The following is a 17,771-nucleotide window of genomic DNA, read 5'->3' on the forward strand; positions in this document are numbered from 1 at the left end:
TCAAAAGTGTGAAAATTGTCCCCACGCCCGTAAGATGAAGGCTCCGATTCAGCAAAGTGATTGTGCAAGACTTCTGATGTAAATGGCTCCAAAAAGATCCAACGTTTTTGCTCAACTCAGAGGTGAGCAAAAATTTAGCGACTTTTGCCATTTTCTCACCAGTTTCCCCCAGCTCCGCCAAAACCCCACAACTCAACTAATTAATGACGAGCTGCATCACTCCTTACTCCAGTCCCTGACTAGAGTAAGATTTGTAGCCAGGTGCACACCACTTGTTAGGCGCTCCTAACATATTAAGAGGCATGTGCCTCACATTAAATTAAGGAGATCTGATTCCAGCATGGCTCCTCATCAAGAATGACATGAAAAAAAACACAAAAAAAACCAAAACAAAAAAACCCAGTTTTCATGCATCAGTAAACAAAAAACCTTTATGTCACATCTATAGGACACGCCTCAGTTCTAATTAATGGGAACCTGATCTGAAAAACCCACACATCACCTCATTACAGCTTTCATACACTGCCACTAATGCAATGATTGTTTGCACTTGCCCATTATGGTACTTTGGTATCCTAGTTGTCAGACCCTGAAAGATCAGACTTTCTTGATATGATTGACTGGCTTTAAAAGTCATTCATAACTTTTTTTCTGCTGTATGAGAGATTGTATTATATAAGAAAATACTAGATGCTTTAATAAGAATTGCTAGAATTAGAACCACTTTCATTTTAAGACCTGTATTTGCAAAGACAACACAAGTATATAAGAAAAAACATACACCGTGAATATTCATTATGACATTTTCAATAGAGGGCAGTAAACTCAAAGGCTAACTAAATTACCAGATGAAACAGCCACCACAGAGTACCATATAATCAGTCAAAGAAAAGGTAGTAGCAACATTTACATTAGAATAGTGTTGTATAGTGGAGTGTTATAAAATCTGACTGTTCAAGCTAAAAGGAAATTGACTTACAGTCAGAGCTATTTTCTTATACTTTATATGTAGAATTAGTCCAGAAAAATAAAATATTAAAAACAATAATGGTTCACAAAAGACATTATGTTTTACATTATACAAAAATAAATACTATTTTGTTTGTTAAGAATAATAATTAAAAAAAATTTAATAGAACATCAGTGCACAGATAAAAGCAAAGAAAATAATAATAATAAAAAAAAGTAGCTGAAAACTTTCGGCTGACAGAAATCTTAATCCATGGTTTTAGTTCTTAGCCTGAGGGAGCTCAATGTGTCCTGAGGGTAAAAGGACATCTTGAAAGGATACTATGTTCAGCACATAAATACATATCTTGTACTGTTCCCACAACTGCATTGAGATCACTATTAAAACAAAGCCTGGGGCACTTTGTGATGTATAAGATTGGTGGGTGGATTATAATTGACTTGAAGACTGTCATAGCACTGTTATGATAAAACCTGTAACTTGCTTCCAGCATGGTGGACCCATCTGTGCCCACCATCCATCTGTTTAGACATGATTGGCAAAGTAGTAGGAGATTCGCAGTGGTCGCCTCCGCCTGAAAGGAATGAACCACAGGATCTTCCAGCGAGTGCCAAAAACTTCTGAGAAGGTCTGCTGCCATGGTTTTCGAGCTCTCGATCTACAGAAGACAGCATTATTAGTGAAAGACAGCATTCCCATGGTGCATTTCAGTCAGTGTAGACAATACAGGGTTGGCTGGGGATCTATTAGAGGGCTTAGATGAATTGTGCTCCCTAGCATCACAAATGTAGCTTTCCTTTCTTTGTGACATGCAGCTGCGTTTTACCACCACCTAGCAGGGGCTGAAACTTTATTGTCAATCAACGGAGGGCAACTTCTGAAGTTGTAGACAATCCTGGGATGACAAGAATTCATGTCAGCTGAACAGTGGCAAGTCCTTTCATACCTCTTTGAACCTTGAAAATACTATTGTGTCTTATCAAAAACACCCCTCATAAGAACAAAAACAGAATTGAAAAAGATGAAAATGTTGCTTCCCCTCCCATGAAAGGATGCCAAAGTAATGGAAATTAGAAGAAACAATAGATGTCAGTCATTTGAAAAATCAAACATCATTTTCCCTCACTATCATGATCAGGTAGAACAAATTACATACACGTGTGCTCTGAAATTAGGATATCTGCTTGGGAAACTGAACACTTTTCTTCCAATATGTGTTTGTATATTACCGTATATTTTATTTAAACATTAAAATAGATAAAATGTAATTGTATAAAATGCAAAATCTATTATCTACACACAAATAGGTACATTTGTAGATAAATGTTACATACATTTCATCACAACAGGTGGACATCTTCTCTATAGTAGTCATATCCTAGAAAAAAATAAAAATAAAAGAAGAGGGAAACAAATTAAGATGGTGCTTGTTCACAAGACAATAGCTTGTTTTAGCAAATCTCATGCACACACTGTTCACAGTATTTTCCTTGGGGAAGAACAGATCTTTACATTAGGTTAGGTTCACATCTGAATTTGAGACCGCAGCGTATCGTCCGCAACCGCAAGATAACGCAGCGTTTATCTGCATCAGCTTACGCATGACGGCAAAATAACCGCAGCGCTTGCATGCGTTTTTACATGCGTTTGCGCTTTTTATGCGCATGCATTTTATATTCCCAGGAGGGCGTGTCTCAATGGGCATGCCTAAATCAGTTACTGGACATGCACAGTCCAAAGTATGCAAGAGCATCGAACGCATGTGTGCGCAAAGACATGCGTATGTATGCGTTCCCATAGACAGTAGTGCGTTCTTTTAACTCATCTGCATGCCTGCGTATATTTGACAGAAATTTGCCGCCTCAAAAATTTCAACATGGTGCGTTAGCCGCGCCCCGCCGCACACCGCGAAAAAACCGCATGCATAAGCAAATGCGGGTGACCGCTTGCACCTGCGTCTACAATGTTAAAGATAGGAAATCAAGACGCATGTGGATGTATGCGTCAGAAACGCTGCAGACACAACCGCAAATGTGAAACCAGCCTTAGTGTAATGTCACATTCTATAGCCAATTTATTCCAGATTTTCTTCACTGACTTCAATTGGATGCCAAAACACAAGATAAAAAAAATACAAAGTAGATCCACAGCAAAAATCAACAAACCTAGAAAGAAAATAAAGCACTTTCCTACATGGATCCCTCTTGATTAGGACAGTTTTCATTTTTGGAACTCTACCCTTCTCCCATCCTCCTTTCAATAATCATAAATTTGATTTTTCCCCATCAACATAACTATATGAGGACTTGTAGTACTAGTTATTAAAAAAAATTGCCTTTACTTAACCCCTTTTGTGACCAAGCCAATTTTTTCAATTCTGACCATGTCACTTTATGTGGTAATAACTCTAGAACGCTTCAACGGATCCCACTGCTTCTGAGATTGTTTTTCGTGACATATTGCACTTCATGTTAGTAGTAAAAAAATTTTAATATGACTTGCGTTTATGAAAAAAAAAAAATGAAAATTTGGCAAAAATTTTAAAAATTTGGCAATTTTCAAACTTAATTTTTGTGCCCTTAAATGAGAGAATCGTGTCACAGAAAATAGTTCATAAATAACATTTCCCACATGTCTACTTTACATCAGCACAATTTTGGAAACAATTTTTTTTGTTAGGACATTATAAGGGTTAAAAGTTGACTAGCGATTTCTAATTTTTCCAACAAAATTGACAAAACCATTTTTTTTTAGGGACCACCTCATATTTGAAGTGACTTTGGGGTGTTAATATGACAGAAAATGCCCAAAAGTGACACCATTCTCAAAACTACATTCAAGAAGTTTATTAACTCTTCAGGTGCTTCACGAGAACTAAAGCAATGTGGAAGGAAAAAATTAACATTTAACGTTTTTCACAAAACATTTGTCGCGTTCAGAGACTCCCTAATGTGCCTAAACAGTGGAACCCCCCTTTAACTCCAACCCCAACACAGCCCTAACCTCACAACCCCAACACCACAACCCTAACCCCAACACCACAACCCTAACCCCAACACCACAACCCTAACCCCAACACCACAACCCTAACCCCAACACCACAACCCTAACCCCAACACCACAACCCTAACGCTAATTTTCAGGTTTTATTATTTTTACCTAAGGGGATGACCGGGGGGGGGGGTTAATTTACTATTTTTTTTTCTTTTGAGCACTGTGATAGGGTCTACAACCGTGGTCAAAATGAACCAATAGGAAAAATCTGTTGTTGCCGGGCACCGTCCGGCAGATTTCGGCAGGCACACTGCGCATGGGCTCACCATTTACTTCCATGGAGATGATGTGGTGTACCGCCGGACAGAACAGGAGGGTCCGGGAATGGCAGAAGTACCAGGGGACCCAGTTGCTCTCTCCTCTGGTATGCTAGATCATATCAGAGGAGAGAGAAATGAATTGAAATTCAGACTTTTTTTTTGCAATCGCCTTTATTCGATGAATAACGGCAATCACAAGACTGGGTATGGTAAAAACCGACCAGAATCATGTTCTGACTCCTTTCGCTGTACACTTATTTCTCAGCGCCGTTAAAAAGCGCAGAGGAATAAGGCCCTTAACTGCTGCTGTTAAAAAGGCATATTGGCGGTCATTAAGAGGTTACGTGTGTGTGTCTGCACACATACATGTAACAGTATATACACACACTCCATAGACTAAAATAAGAGCCTTGGTTACATGGGAAACTGACCCCTGCAGTGCCACATAACAAGAGCAGCAAAGCAAACCTAGATCATCTCTGTGCTGGACAAGGCATTCAGGTAATTGCCAGGTCCTACAGGAGCATAAGCAATGTAAGAGGTAATTTTTAGGGTTGATCGAATAGCTTCGGATGAGTGCTTATCCAAATAGCTATTTCGCTTACCGAATTGCTGCCTCGGTAACCTGGAGCGCTCCTGATAATCAGCAGGTCGGACCCACGGCTGCATGCGTCGTGGCTGTATGACAGTCACAACAAACATGTGTTATGATTGTCACACAGCCGCGACACATTCAGCTGCAGCACCGAACAGCTCCAGGTATCCAGGTTACAGAGGCAGCTATTCAGGAAGCGCTATACATATTCGGATATAAGCACTTATCCAAAGCTATTCGATCAACCCTAGTAATTTTCTTCACACGTTAAATACTTTATACAGGGGAATGTTGATAAGGCTATTGAACAGATTAACAATGCTGCAGATGAAAAGGAAGAAAATCAAGTACCAGGTTTACTTCCAAAGGGTTTTCCAGACAGATTATTAATCCCTTAGTGACAGAGCCAATTTGGTACTTAACCCCTTCATGACCCAGCCTATTTTGACCTTAAAGACCTTGCCGTTTTTTGCAATTCTGACCAGTGTCCCTTTATGAGGTAATAACTCAGGAACGCTTCAACGGATCCTAGCGGTTCTGAGATTGTTTTTTCGTGACATATTGGGCTTCATGTTAGTGGTAAATTTAGGTCAATAAATTCTGCGTTTATTTGTGATAAAAACGGAAATTTGGCGAAAATTTTGAAAATTTCGCAATTTTCACATTTTGAATTTTTATTCTGTTAAACCAGAGAGATATGCGACACAAAATAGTTAATAAATAACATTTCCCACATGTTTACTTTCCATCAGCACAATTTTGGAAACAAAATTTTTTTTTGTTAGGAAGTTATAAGGGTTAAAATTTGACCAGCGATTTGTCATTTTTACAACGAAATTTACAAAACCATCTTTTTTAGGGACCACCTCACATTTGAAGTCAGTTTGAGGGGTCTATATGGCTGAAAATACCCAAAAGTGACACCATTCTAAAAACTGCACCCCTCAAGGTACTCAAAACCACATTCAAGAAGTTTATTAACCCTTCAGGTGCTTCACAGCAGCAGAAGCAACATGGAAGGAAAAAATGAACATTTAACTTTTTAGTCACAAAAATTATCTTTTAGCAACAATTTTTTTATTTTCCCAATGGTAAAAGGAGAAACTGAACCACGAAAGTTGTTGTCCAATTTGTCCTGAGTACGCGGATACCTCATATGTGGGGGTAAACCACTGTTTGGGCGCACGGCAGGGCTTGGAAGGGAAGGAGCGCCATTTGACTTTTTGAATCAAAAATTGGCACCACTCTTTAGCGGACACCATGTCACGTTTGGAGAGCCCCCGTGTGCCTAAAAATTGGAGCTCCCCCACAAGTGACCCCATTTTGGAAACGAGACGCCCCAAGGAACTTATCTAGTTGCATAGTGAGCACTTTGAACCCCCAGGGGCTTCACAAATTGATCCGTAAAAATGAAAAAGTACTTTTTTTTCACAAAAAAATTCTTTTAGCCTCAATTTTTTCATTTTCACATGGGAAACAGGATAAAATGGATCCTAAAATTTGTTGGGCAATTTCTCCTGAGTACAACAATACCTCACATGGGGGGGGGTAAACCACTGTTTGGGCACATGGTAAGGCTCGGAAGGGAAGGAGCGCCATTTGACTTTTTGAATGAAAAATTATTTCCATCGTTAGCGGACACCATGTCGCGTTTGGAGAGCTCCTGTGTGCCTAAACATTGGCGCTCCCCCACAAGTGACCCCATTTTGGAAACTAGACCCCCCAAGGAACTTATTTAGATGCCTAATGAGCACTTTAAACCCTCAGGTGCTTCACAAATTGATCTGTAAAAATGAAAAAGTACTTTTTTTTCACAAAAAAATTCTTTTCGCCTCAATTTTTTCATTTTCACATGGGCAGTAGGATAAAATGGATCATAAAATTTGTTGGGCAATTTCTCCCGAGTACGCCGATACCTCATATGTTTGGGCACACGGCAGGGCTCGGAAGGGAAGGCGCGCCATTTGACTTTTTGAATGGAAAATTAGCTCCAATTGTTAGCGGACACCATGTCGCGTTTGGAGAGCCCCTGTGTGCCTATGCATTGGAGCTCCCCCACAAGAGACCCCATTTTGGAAACTAGACCCCCCAAGGAACTTATCTAGATGCATATTGAGCACTTTAAACCCCCAGGTGCTTCACAGAAGTTAACGCAGAGCCATGAAAAAAAAAAAAAAAAAATTATTTTCTCAAAAATGATATTTTAGCCTGCAATTTTTTATTTTACAAAGGGTAACAGGAGAAATTTGACCCCAAAAGTTGTTGTCCAGTTTCTCCTGAGTACGCTGATACCCCATATGTGGGGGTAAACCACTGTTTGGGCACATGCCGGGGCTCGGAAGTGAAGTAGTGACATTTTGAAATGCAGACTTTGATGGAATGCTCTGCGGGCGTCACGTTGCGTTTGCAGAGCCCCTGATGTGGCTTAACAGTAGAAACCCCCCACAAGTGACCCCATTTTGGAAACTAGACTCCGAAAGGAACTTATCTAGATGTGTGGTGAGCACTTTGAACCCCCAAGTGCTTCATAGAAGTTTATAATGCAGAGCCGTGAAAATAATAAATACGTTTTCTTTCCTCAAAAATAATTATTTAGCCCAGAATGTTTTAATTTTCCCAAGGGTAACAGGAGAAATTTGACCCCAATATTTGTTGTCCAGTTTCTCCTGAGTACGGTGATACCCCATATGTGGGGGTAAACTACTGTTTGGGCACATGCCGGGGCTCGGAATTGAAGTAGTAACGTTTTGAAATGCAGACTTTGATGGAATGCTCTTTGCATTTGCAGAGCCCCTGATGTGCCTAACCAGTAGAAACCCCCCACAAGTGACCCCATTTTAGAAACTAGACGCCCAAGGAACTTATCTAGATATGTGGTGAGCACTTTGAACCCCCAAGTGCTTCACCAACGTTTACAACGCAGAGCCGTGAAAATAAAAAATCATTTTTCTTTCCTCAAAAATGATGTTTTAGCAAGCATTTCTTTATTTTCACAAGGGTAACAGGAGAAATTGGACCCCAGTAATTGTTGCGCAGTTTGTCCTGAGTATGCTGGTACCCCATATGTGGGGGTAAACCACTGTTTGGGTGCACGTCGGGGCTCGGAAGTGAGGGAGCACCATTTGACTTTTTGAATACAAGATTGGCTGGAATCAATGGTGGCGCCATGTTGCGTTTGGAGACCCCCTGATGTGCCTAAACAGTGGAAACCCCTCAATTCTAACTCCAACACACCCCTAACCCTTATCCCAACTGTAGCCGTAACCCTAATCACAACCCTAACCCCAACACACCCGTAACCCCAACACACCCCTAACCCTAACCACAACCCTAATTCCAACCCAACCCTAGCCCTAAGGCTATGTGCCAACGTTGCGGATTCGTATGAGATTTTTCAGCACCATTTTTGAAAAATCCGCGGGTAAAAGGCACTGCGTTTTACCTGCGGATTTACCGCGGATTTCCAGTGTTTTTTGTCCGGATTTCACCTGCGGATTCCTATTGAGGAACAGGTGTAAAACGCTGCGGAATCCGCACAAAGAATTGACATGCTGCGGAAAATACAACGCAGCGTTCCCGCGCGGTATTTTCCGCACCATGGGCACAGCGGATTTGGCTTTCCATATGTTTACATGGTACTGTAAACCTGATGGAACTCTGCTGCGGATCCGCAGCGGCCAATCCGCACCGTGTGCACATAGCCTAATTCTAAAGGTATGTGCACACGCTGCGGAAAACGCTGCGGATCCGCAGCAGTTTCCCATGAGTTTACAGTTCAATGCAAACCTATGGGAAACAAAAATCGCTGTACACATGCTGCAGAAAAACTGCACGGAAACGCAGCGGTTTACATTCCGCAGCATGTCACTTCTTTCTGCGGATTCCGCAGCGGTTTTACAACTGCTCAAATAGAAAATCGCAGTTGTAAAACCGCATTGAAATGCGCAGAAAAAACATGGTAAATCCGCCATAAATACGCAGCGGTTTAGCACTGCGGATTTATCAAATCCGCAGCGGAAAAATCCGCAGAGGAACAGAATACGTGTGCACATACCGAAACCCTAACCCTACCCCTAACCCTACCCCAACCTTAGTGGAAAAAAAAAAAAAATTTTTTATTGTCCCTACCTATGGGGGTGACAAAGAGGGGGGGGGGGGGGGGGGTCATTTACTTTTTTTTTTTTTTATTTTGATCACTGAGAGGTTATATCTCAGTGATCAAAATTCACTCTGGAACGACTCTGCCGGCCGGCAGATTCGGCGGGCGCACTGCACATGCGCATGCCATTTTGGAAGATGGCGGCGCCCAGGAAAGAAGACGGACGGTCCCCGGGAGGCCAGGTAAGTATAAGGGGGGGAGATCAGGGCACGGGGGGGGGGGGCGTCGGAGCACGGGGGGAGGGTGGACCGGAACACGGGGGGGTGGATTGGAGCACGGAGTGGGGGATCGCTGTGCGGGCGGGTGGATCGGAGCACGGGGGGGGGGGGGGGGGGGGGAAATCGCTGTGCGGGGGGGACCGCTGTGCGGGGGGGGGGGATCGGAGTGCGGGGGTGTGTGATTGGAGCACGGGGGGTGTGATTGGAGCACGGGGGGAGCGGGCAGGAGGACGGGGGAGCGGAGCACAGGACCGATGGGAGCAGACCACAGATCGGGGGGCTGGGGGGGCGATCGGAGGAGTGGAGTTTTTTTAGGTGAAATATTACAAATCGCTCTGATTGGCAGTTTCACTTTCAACAGCCAATCAGAGCGATCGTAGCCATGAGGGGGTGAAGCCACCCCCCCTGGGCTAAACTACCACTCCCCCTGTCCCTGCAGATCGGGTGAAATGGGAGTTAACCCTTTCACCCGATCTGCAGGGACGCGATCTTTCCATGACGCATATGCTGCGTCATGGGTCGGAATGGCACCGACTTTCATGACGCAGCGTATGCGTCAAAGGTCGGGAAGGGGTTAATGACCAAGCCGATTTTTGCAATTCTGACCACTGTCACTATATGAGGTTATAACTCTGGAACGCTTCAACGGATCCCGCTGATTCTGAGATTGTTTTTTCGTGACATATTGTACTTCATGTTAGTGGTAACATTTCTTCGATATTACTTGCGATTATTTATTAAAAAAACGGAAATATGGCGAAAATTTTGAAAATTTAGCAATTTTCAAAATTTGAATTTTTATTCCCTTACATCAAAGAGATATGTCACACAAAATGGTCAATAAATAACATTTCCCATATGTCTACTTTACATCAGCACAATTTTGGAATACATTTTTTTTTTATTAGGGAGTTATAAGGGTTAAAATTTGACCAGCAATTTTTTATTTTTACAGCAAAATTTACAAAACCATTTTTTTAGGGACCACCTCACATTTGAAGTCAGTTTGAGGGGTCTATGTGGCAGAAAATGCCCAAAATTGACACCATTCTAAAAACTGCACCCCTCAAGGTGCGCAAAACCACATTCAAGAAGTTTATTAACCCTTCAGTTGCTGCACAGGAACTGAAGCAATGTGGAAGGAAAAAATGAACATTTTACTTTTTTTCACAAACATTTTACTTCAGAACCAATTTTTTTTATTTTCACAAGTGTAAAAAAAGAAAATGAACCACATAATTTGTTGTGCAATTTGTCCGGAGAATGCCGATACCCCATATGTGGGGAAGGACCACTGTTTGGGTGCACAGTAGAGCTCAGAAGGGAAGGAGCGCCATTTGGCTTTTTCAACATAGAATTCCCTGGAATTGAGATCGGACACCATGTCGCGTTTGGAGAGCCGCTGATGTGCCTAAACAGTGGAAACCCCCCACAAGTGACACCATTTTGGAAACTAGACCCCCTAAGGAACTTATCTAGGTGTGTGGTCAACACTGAACACCCAAGTGCTTCACACAAGTTTATAACGTAGAGCCGAAAAAATTAAAAATCATTTTTTTTTTCACAAAAATGATCTTTTCACCCCCAATTTTTTATTTTCCCAAGGGTAGCAAGACAAATTGGACCCCAAAAGTTGTTGTGCAATTTGTCCTGAGTATGTCGATACCCCATATGTGAGGGTAAACCTCTGTTTGGGTGCACAGTAGAGCTCAGAAGGGAAGGAGCGCCATTTGACTTTTTCAACATAGAATTCTCTGGAATTGAGATCGGACACCATGTCGCATTTGGAGAGCCGCTGATGTGCCTAAACAGTGGAAACCCCCCACAAGTGACACCATTTTGGAAACTAGACCCCCTAAGGAACTTATTTAGGTGTGTGGTCAACACTTTGAACACCCAAGTGCTTCACACAAGTTTATAACGTAGAGCCGAAAAAATTAAAAATCATTTTTTTTTTTCACAAAAATGATCTTTTCACCCCCAATTTTTTATTTTCCTAAGGGTAGCAAGAGAAATTGGTTCCCAAAAGTTGTTGTGCAATTTGTCCTGAGTATGTCGATACCCCGTATGTGGGGGTAAACCTCTGTTTGGGCGCACTGCGGAGCTTGGAAGGGAAGGAGCGCCGTTTGAATTTTTAATCTCTTAATTGTGAGAGCGGACGCCATTTTGGGTTTGTAGATGTGCCTAACAGCAGAAACCCCCCACAACTGACCCCGTTTTGGAAACTACACCCCTCAAAGATTTTAATCAGGGGTATATTGAGCAATTTGAACCCACATGTATGACACAGAGTTTGATAACATTAGGTCGTCATATTGAAAAAATTCATTTTTTTCCACGAGAATCTTGTTTTAGACCTGAATGTCTCACTTTTTCAGAAATAACATCAAAAAGTGGACCCCACAATTCGTTACCCACTTTATTATGAGCGCAGCGATATCCCATATGTAGTCAAAAAGTTCTGTTTGGACAAATGGCAGGGCTTGGACAGAAAGGGGCACAATGTGACAAATTTGGCTTTATTTGAAATTGAAGATCCAGGACCCATTCAAAGCTTCTAGAGACATTGAGCAAAAAAGAAAATCCTTCCAGGAATTATTACTCACAGAGGGAGGCATGCTCCTAAAACACAATGGCTGACTATAAAATTGGTCTTGCTAACAAAACAGTTGTCCTGCATTTGCGTATATTGTAGCAGGAAGAATAAACTGTACTGGAATGAAGGGCAAAATGTGTAGGAAAATGCAGCCAACTAAGTGGCAAAGCGGAGTTTGTTCCAAAGATGAAAGAACACCATCAGGGCTAGAATGGCAGACACTTTCAGAGACTGGTCGTACAACGTCCTTTTAGCTCCATCAATCCCTATATGAGAGACGAATGTGCCAATAGACGTGGTACACCATAGCAAGCTCCCACCCGCCAAGGTCAGAACCGCTATATGCACAAAACAACCAGTTCTCTATAGAAAGTATTGTCCGGTACCAGAGGTTCGGCAAGAACCATAAAGTAAAGCCCATAGTGTATAAGTACGGAACTTCCTAATTTTTTTTAGAAATCCTACAATAAAATGATCATGCCCGTATCATCAACATAAATATAAGTAATATAAATGGAAGCCAAAGTTTTGTGTAGCAAGAGTCATAAAGCAGTCAAAGTTAGATAAATGGTCAAAAATGTTTGTGAGTAATCAAGTCCTAGAATTCATTTTCAGATGATTTCACTTTTCAAGATCATTTCTGGGGTCCACATTCTAACGCTTATTGACATAGGTACGTGGACGAGAATTTGTTGGAATAGTAGTTTGGTATGGGATTGATCGAGTCGTAGAATTTTCAGATGACCTGACTTTGCAAGAACATTTGTGGGGTCCACACTCTAGAGCGTACAGACGTGGGTACGTGGATGAGAATTTGTTGGGATAGTAGTTTGGTATGGGATTGATCGAGTCGTAGAATTTTCAGATGACCTGACTTTGCAAGAACATTTGTGGGGTCCACACTCTAGAGCGTACAGACGTGGGTACGTGGACGAGAATTTGTTGGGATAGTAGTTTGGTATGGGATTGATCAAGTTCTGGAATTAATTGTGAAATGGGGTAAAATGGGATCTACTAATTAACCCCTTCCCGACCTGTGACACAGCGTATGCGTCATGAAAGTCGGTGCCAATCCAACCTGTGACGCATATGCTGTGTCACAGAAAGATCGCGTCCCTGCAGATCGGGTGAAAGGGTTAACTCCCATTTCACCCGATCTGCAGGGACAGGGGGAGTGGTAGTTTAGCCCAGGGGGGGTGGCTTCACCCCCTCGTGGCTACGATCGCTCTGATTGGCTGTTGAAAGTGAAACTGCCAATCAGAGCGATTTGTAATATTTCACCTAAAAAACTGGTGAAATATTACAATCCAGCCATGGCCGATGCTGCAATATCATCGGCCATGGCTGGAAATACTAATGTGCACCCACCCCACCGATCGCCCCCCCCCAGCCCCCGATCTGTGCAGCGCTCCCCTCCGTCCAGTGCTCCGCTCCCCCATCCTCCTGTCCGCTCCCCCCGTGCTCCAATCACACCCCCCGTGCTCCAATGAAACCCCCCCGTGCTCCGATCCCCCCCCGCACAGCGATCCCCCCCTCCGTGCTCCGATCCACCCCCCTGCACAGCGATCCCCCACCCCGTGCTCCAATCCACCCGCACACCGATCCTCATCCATGCTCCGACGCCTCCCCCCGTGCTCCGACGCCCCCCCCGTGCCCTGATCTCCCCCCCCCCCCCCCCTTATACTTACCGAGCCTGCCGGTGTCCGTCTTCTTTCCCGGGCGCCGCCATCTTCCAAAATGGCGGGCGCATGCGCAGTGCGCCCGCCGAATCTGCCGGCCGGCAGATTCATTCCAGAGTGAATTTTGATCACTGAGATATAACCTATCTCAGTGATCAAAATAAAAAAAATAGTAAATGACCCCCCCCTTTGTCACCCCCATAGGTAGGGACAATAAAAAAAAAAAAAAAATTTTTCCCCACTAAGGTTGGGGTAAGAACTAGGGTTAGGGTTAGGGGTAGGGTTAGGGTTCGGGATGTGCACACGTATTCTGGTCCTCTGCGGATTTTTCCGCAGAGGATTTGATAAATCCGCAGTGCTAAACCGCTGTGGATTTACCACGGTTTTTCTGCGCATTTCACTGCGGTTTTACAACTGCGATTTTCTATTGGAGCAGTTGTAAAACCACTGCGGAATCCGCAGAAAGAAGCGACATGCTGCGGAATGTAAACCGCTGCGTTTCCGTGCAGTTTTTCTGCAGCATGTGTACAGCGATTTTTGTTTCCCATAGGTTTGCATTGAACTGTAAACTCATGGGAAACTGCTGCGGATCCGCAGCGTTTTCCGCAGCGTGTGCACATACCTTTAGAATTAGGCTATGTGCACACGGTGCGGATTTGGCTGCGGATTCGCAGCAGTGTTCCTTCAGGTTTACAGTACCATGTAAACATATGGAAAACCTAATCCGCTGTGCCCATGGTGCGGAAAATACCGCGCGGAAACGCTGTGTTGTATTTTCCGCAGCATGTCAATTCTTTGTGCGGATTCCGCAGCGTTTTACACTTGTTCCTCAATAGGAATCCACAGGTGAAATCCGCACAAAAAACACTGGAAATCCACGGAAAATCCGCAGGTAAAACGCAGTGCCTTTTACCCGCGGATTTTTCAAAAATGGTGCTGAAAAATCTCATACGAATCCGCAACGTTGGCACATAGCCTTAGGGTTAGGGTTGGGTTGGAATTAGGGTTGTGGTTAGGGGTGTGTTGGGGTTAGGGTTGTGATTAGGGTTATGGCTACAGTTGGGATAAGGTTTAGGGGTGTGTTGGAGTTAGAATTGAGGGGTTTCCACTGTTTAGGCACATCAGGGGGTCTCCAAACGCAACATGGCGCCACCATTGATTCCAGCCAATCTTGTATTCAAAAAGTCAAATGGTGCTCCCTCACTTCCGAGCCCCGACGTGTGCCCAAACAGTGGTTTACCCCCACATATGGGGTACCAGCATACTCAGGACAAACTGCGCAACAATTACTGGGGTCCAATTTCTCCTGTTACCCTTGAGAAAATAAAAAATTGCTTGCTAAAACATCATTTTTGAGGAAAGAAAAATGATTTTTTATTTTCACGGCTCTGCGTTGTAAACGTCTGTGAAGCACTTGGGGGTTCAAAGTGCTCAGCACATATCTAGATAAGTTCCTTGGGGGGTCTAGTTTCCAAAATGGGGTCACTTGTGGGGGGTTTCTACTGTTTAGGCACACCAGGGGCTCTGCAAACGCAACGTGACGTCCGCAGACCATTCCATCAAAGTCTGCATTTCAAAAGTCACTACTTCCCTTCTGAGCACCGACGTGCGCCCAAACAGTGGTTTACCCCCACATATGGGGTATCGGCGTACTCAGGAGAAACTGGACAACAACTTTTGGGGTCCAATTTCTCCTGTAACCCTTGGGAAAATAAAAAATTCTGGGCTAAAAAATTATTTTTCAGGAAAGAAAACGTATTTATTATTTTCACGGCTCTGCGTTATAAGCTTCTGTAAAGCACTTGGGGGTTCAAAGTGCTCACCACATATCTAGATAAGTTCCTTTGGGGATCTAGTTTCCAAAATGGGGTCACTTGTGGGGGGTTTCTACTGTTTAGGCACACCAGGGGCTCTGCAAACGCAACGTGACGCCCGCAGACCATTCCATCAAAGTCTGCATTTCAAAAGTCACTTCTTCCCTTCTGAGCCCCGACGTGTGCCCAAACAGTGGTTTACCCCCACACAAGGGGTATCAGCTTACTCAGGAGAAACTGGACAACAACTTTTGGGGTCAAATTTCTCCTGTTACCCTTGGGAAAATAAAAAATTGCGGGCTAAAAAATCATTTTTGAGAAAAGAAATTTTTTATTTTCATGGCTCTGCGTTATAAACTTCTGTGAAGCACTTGAGGGTTCAAAGTGCTCACCACACATCTAGATTAGTTCCTTTGGGGGTCTAGTTTCCAAAATGGGGTCATTTGTGGGGGATCTCCAATGTTTAGGCACACAGGGGCTCTCCAAACGCAACATGGTGTCCGCTAATGATTGGAGCTAATTTTCCATTTAAAAAGCCAAATGGCGTGCCTTCCCTTCTGAGCCCTGCCGTGCGCCCAAACAGTGGTTTACCCCCACATATGGGGTATCTGCGTACTCAGGACAAACTGGACAACAACATTTGTGGTCCAATTTCTCCTATTACCATTGGCAAAATAGGAAATTCCAGGCTAAAAAATCATTTTTGAGATAAGAAAAATTATTTTTTATTTTCATAGCTCTGCATCATAAACTTCTGTGAAGCACCTGGGGGTTTAAAGTGCTCAGTATGCATCTAGATAAGTTCCTTGGGGGGTCTAGTTTCCAAAATGGGGTCACTTGTGGGGGAGCTCCATTGCATAGGCACACAGGGGCGCTCCAAATGCGACATGGTGTCCGCTAACAATTGGAGCTAATTTTCCATTCAAAAAGTCAAATGGCGCTCCTTCCCTTCTGAGCCTTACCATGTGCCCAAACAGTGGTTTACCCCCACATGTGAGGTATCGGTGTACTCAGGAGAAATTGCCAAACAAATTTTAGAATCCATTTTATCCTGTTGTCCATGTGAAAATGAAAAAATTGAGGCTAAAATAATTTTTTTGTGAAAAAAAAGTACTTTTTCATTTTTACGGATCAATTTGTGAAGCACCTGGGGGTTTAAAGTGCTCACTATGCATCTAGATAAGTTCCTTGGGGCGTCTAGTTTCCAAAATGGGGTCACTGGTGGGGGAGCTCCAATTTTTAGGCACACGGGGGCTCTTCAAACGTGACATGGTGTCCGCTAAAGAGTGGAGCCAATTTTTCATTCAAAAAGTCAAATGGCGCTCCTTCCCTTCCAAGCCCTGCCGTGCGCCCAAACAGTGGTTTACCCCCACATATGAGGTATCAGCGTACTCAGGACAAATTGGACAACAACTTTCGTGGTTCAGTTTCTCTTTTTACCATTCGGAAAATAAAAAAATTGTTGCTGAAAGATCATTTTTGTGACTAAAAAGTTAAATGTTCATTTTTTCCTTCCATGTTGCTTCTGCTGCTGTGAAGCACCTGAAGGGTTAATAAACTTCTGGAATGTGATTTTGTGCACCTTGAGGGGTGCAGTTTTTAGAATGGTGTCACTTTTGGGTATTTTCAGCCATATAGACCCCTCAAACTGACTTCAAATGTGAGGTGGTCCCTAAAAAAAATGGTTTTGTAAATTTCGTTGTAAAAATGAGAAATCGCTGGTCAAATTTTAACCCTTATAACTTCCTAGCAAAAAAAAATTTTGTTTCCAAAATTGTGCTGATGTAAAGTAGACGTGTGGGAAATGTTATTTATTAACTATTTTGTGTCACATAACTCTCTGGTTTAACAGAATAAAAATTCAAAATGTGCAAATTGCGAAATTTTCAAAATTTTCGCCAAATTTCCGTTTTTATCACAAATAAACACAGAATTTATTGACCTAAATTTACCACTAACATGAAGTCCAATATGTCACGAAAAAACAATCTCAGAACCGCTAGGATCCGTTGAAGCGTTCCCGAGTTATTACCTCATAAAGGGACACTGGTCAGAATTGCAAAAAACGGCAAGGTCTTTAAGGTCAAAATAGGCTGGGTCATGAAGGGGTTAAAATATTATTTATCAATTGTTCCAAATTGTACTACTGGGGCCACTAAGCAGAAAATAAAAATTATTGAAAAAAAGCAAACTAATAATTGTAGGTGGTGTGGTAGGTCTCAAAACAGTGGGAGATACAAAGGCCTGGTTGGGATGGGCATGTGGGGCAATAGAATCGGGAATCACTCCGCCTGCCATGCTTTCTGCAAACTCGGCACCTTTTTTGAGGATACCTTTGGGTGGGAGTGACAGGGACAGGGTGAGGAAAATGGCGTTCTGACAGTCTCCGGGAATCCTCAGAGTCGAAGGCTTCCCCCGGTGCCATG

At 43.1% G+C, this 17,771-nt stretch overlaps 1 protein-coding gene across 1 annotated transcript in view; it reads right to left on the minus strand.

The window, feature by feature from the left end:
- Window positions 1-724: 724 nt before the first annotated feature.
- ZDHHC21 (zinc finger DHHC-type palmitoyltransferase 21) overlaps window positions 725-17,771 on the minus strand; it is a 118,521-nt gene continuing 101,474 nt past the window's right edge. The window contains exons 7-8 of the mRNA XM_069765111.1: window positions 2,305-2,348; window positions 725-1,628 (exon numbers count right to left, since the gene is read on the minus strand). Of these exons, the coding sequence (XP_069621212.1) occupies window positions 1,496-1,628; window positions 2,305-2,348 (177 nt within the window). The 3' untranslated portion in view covers window positions 725-1,495. The remainder of the gene's footprint in view (window positions 1,629-2,304; window positions 2,349-17,771) is intronic.

The sequence above is a fragment of the Ranitomeya imitator genome, chromosome 1 (genome assembly GCF_032444005.1).
Source record: "Ranitomeya imitator isolate aRanImi1 chromosome 1, aRanImi1.pri, whole genome shotgun sequence".
NCBI classification, from domain to species: Eukaryota; Metazoa; Chordata; class Amphibia; order Anura; family Dendrobatidae; genus Ranitomeya; species Ranitomeya imitator.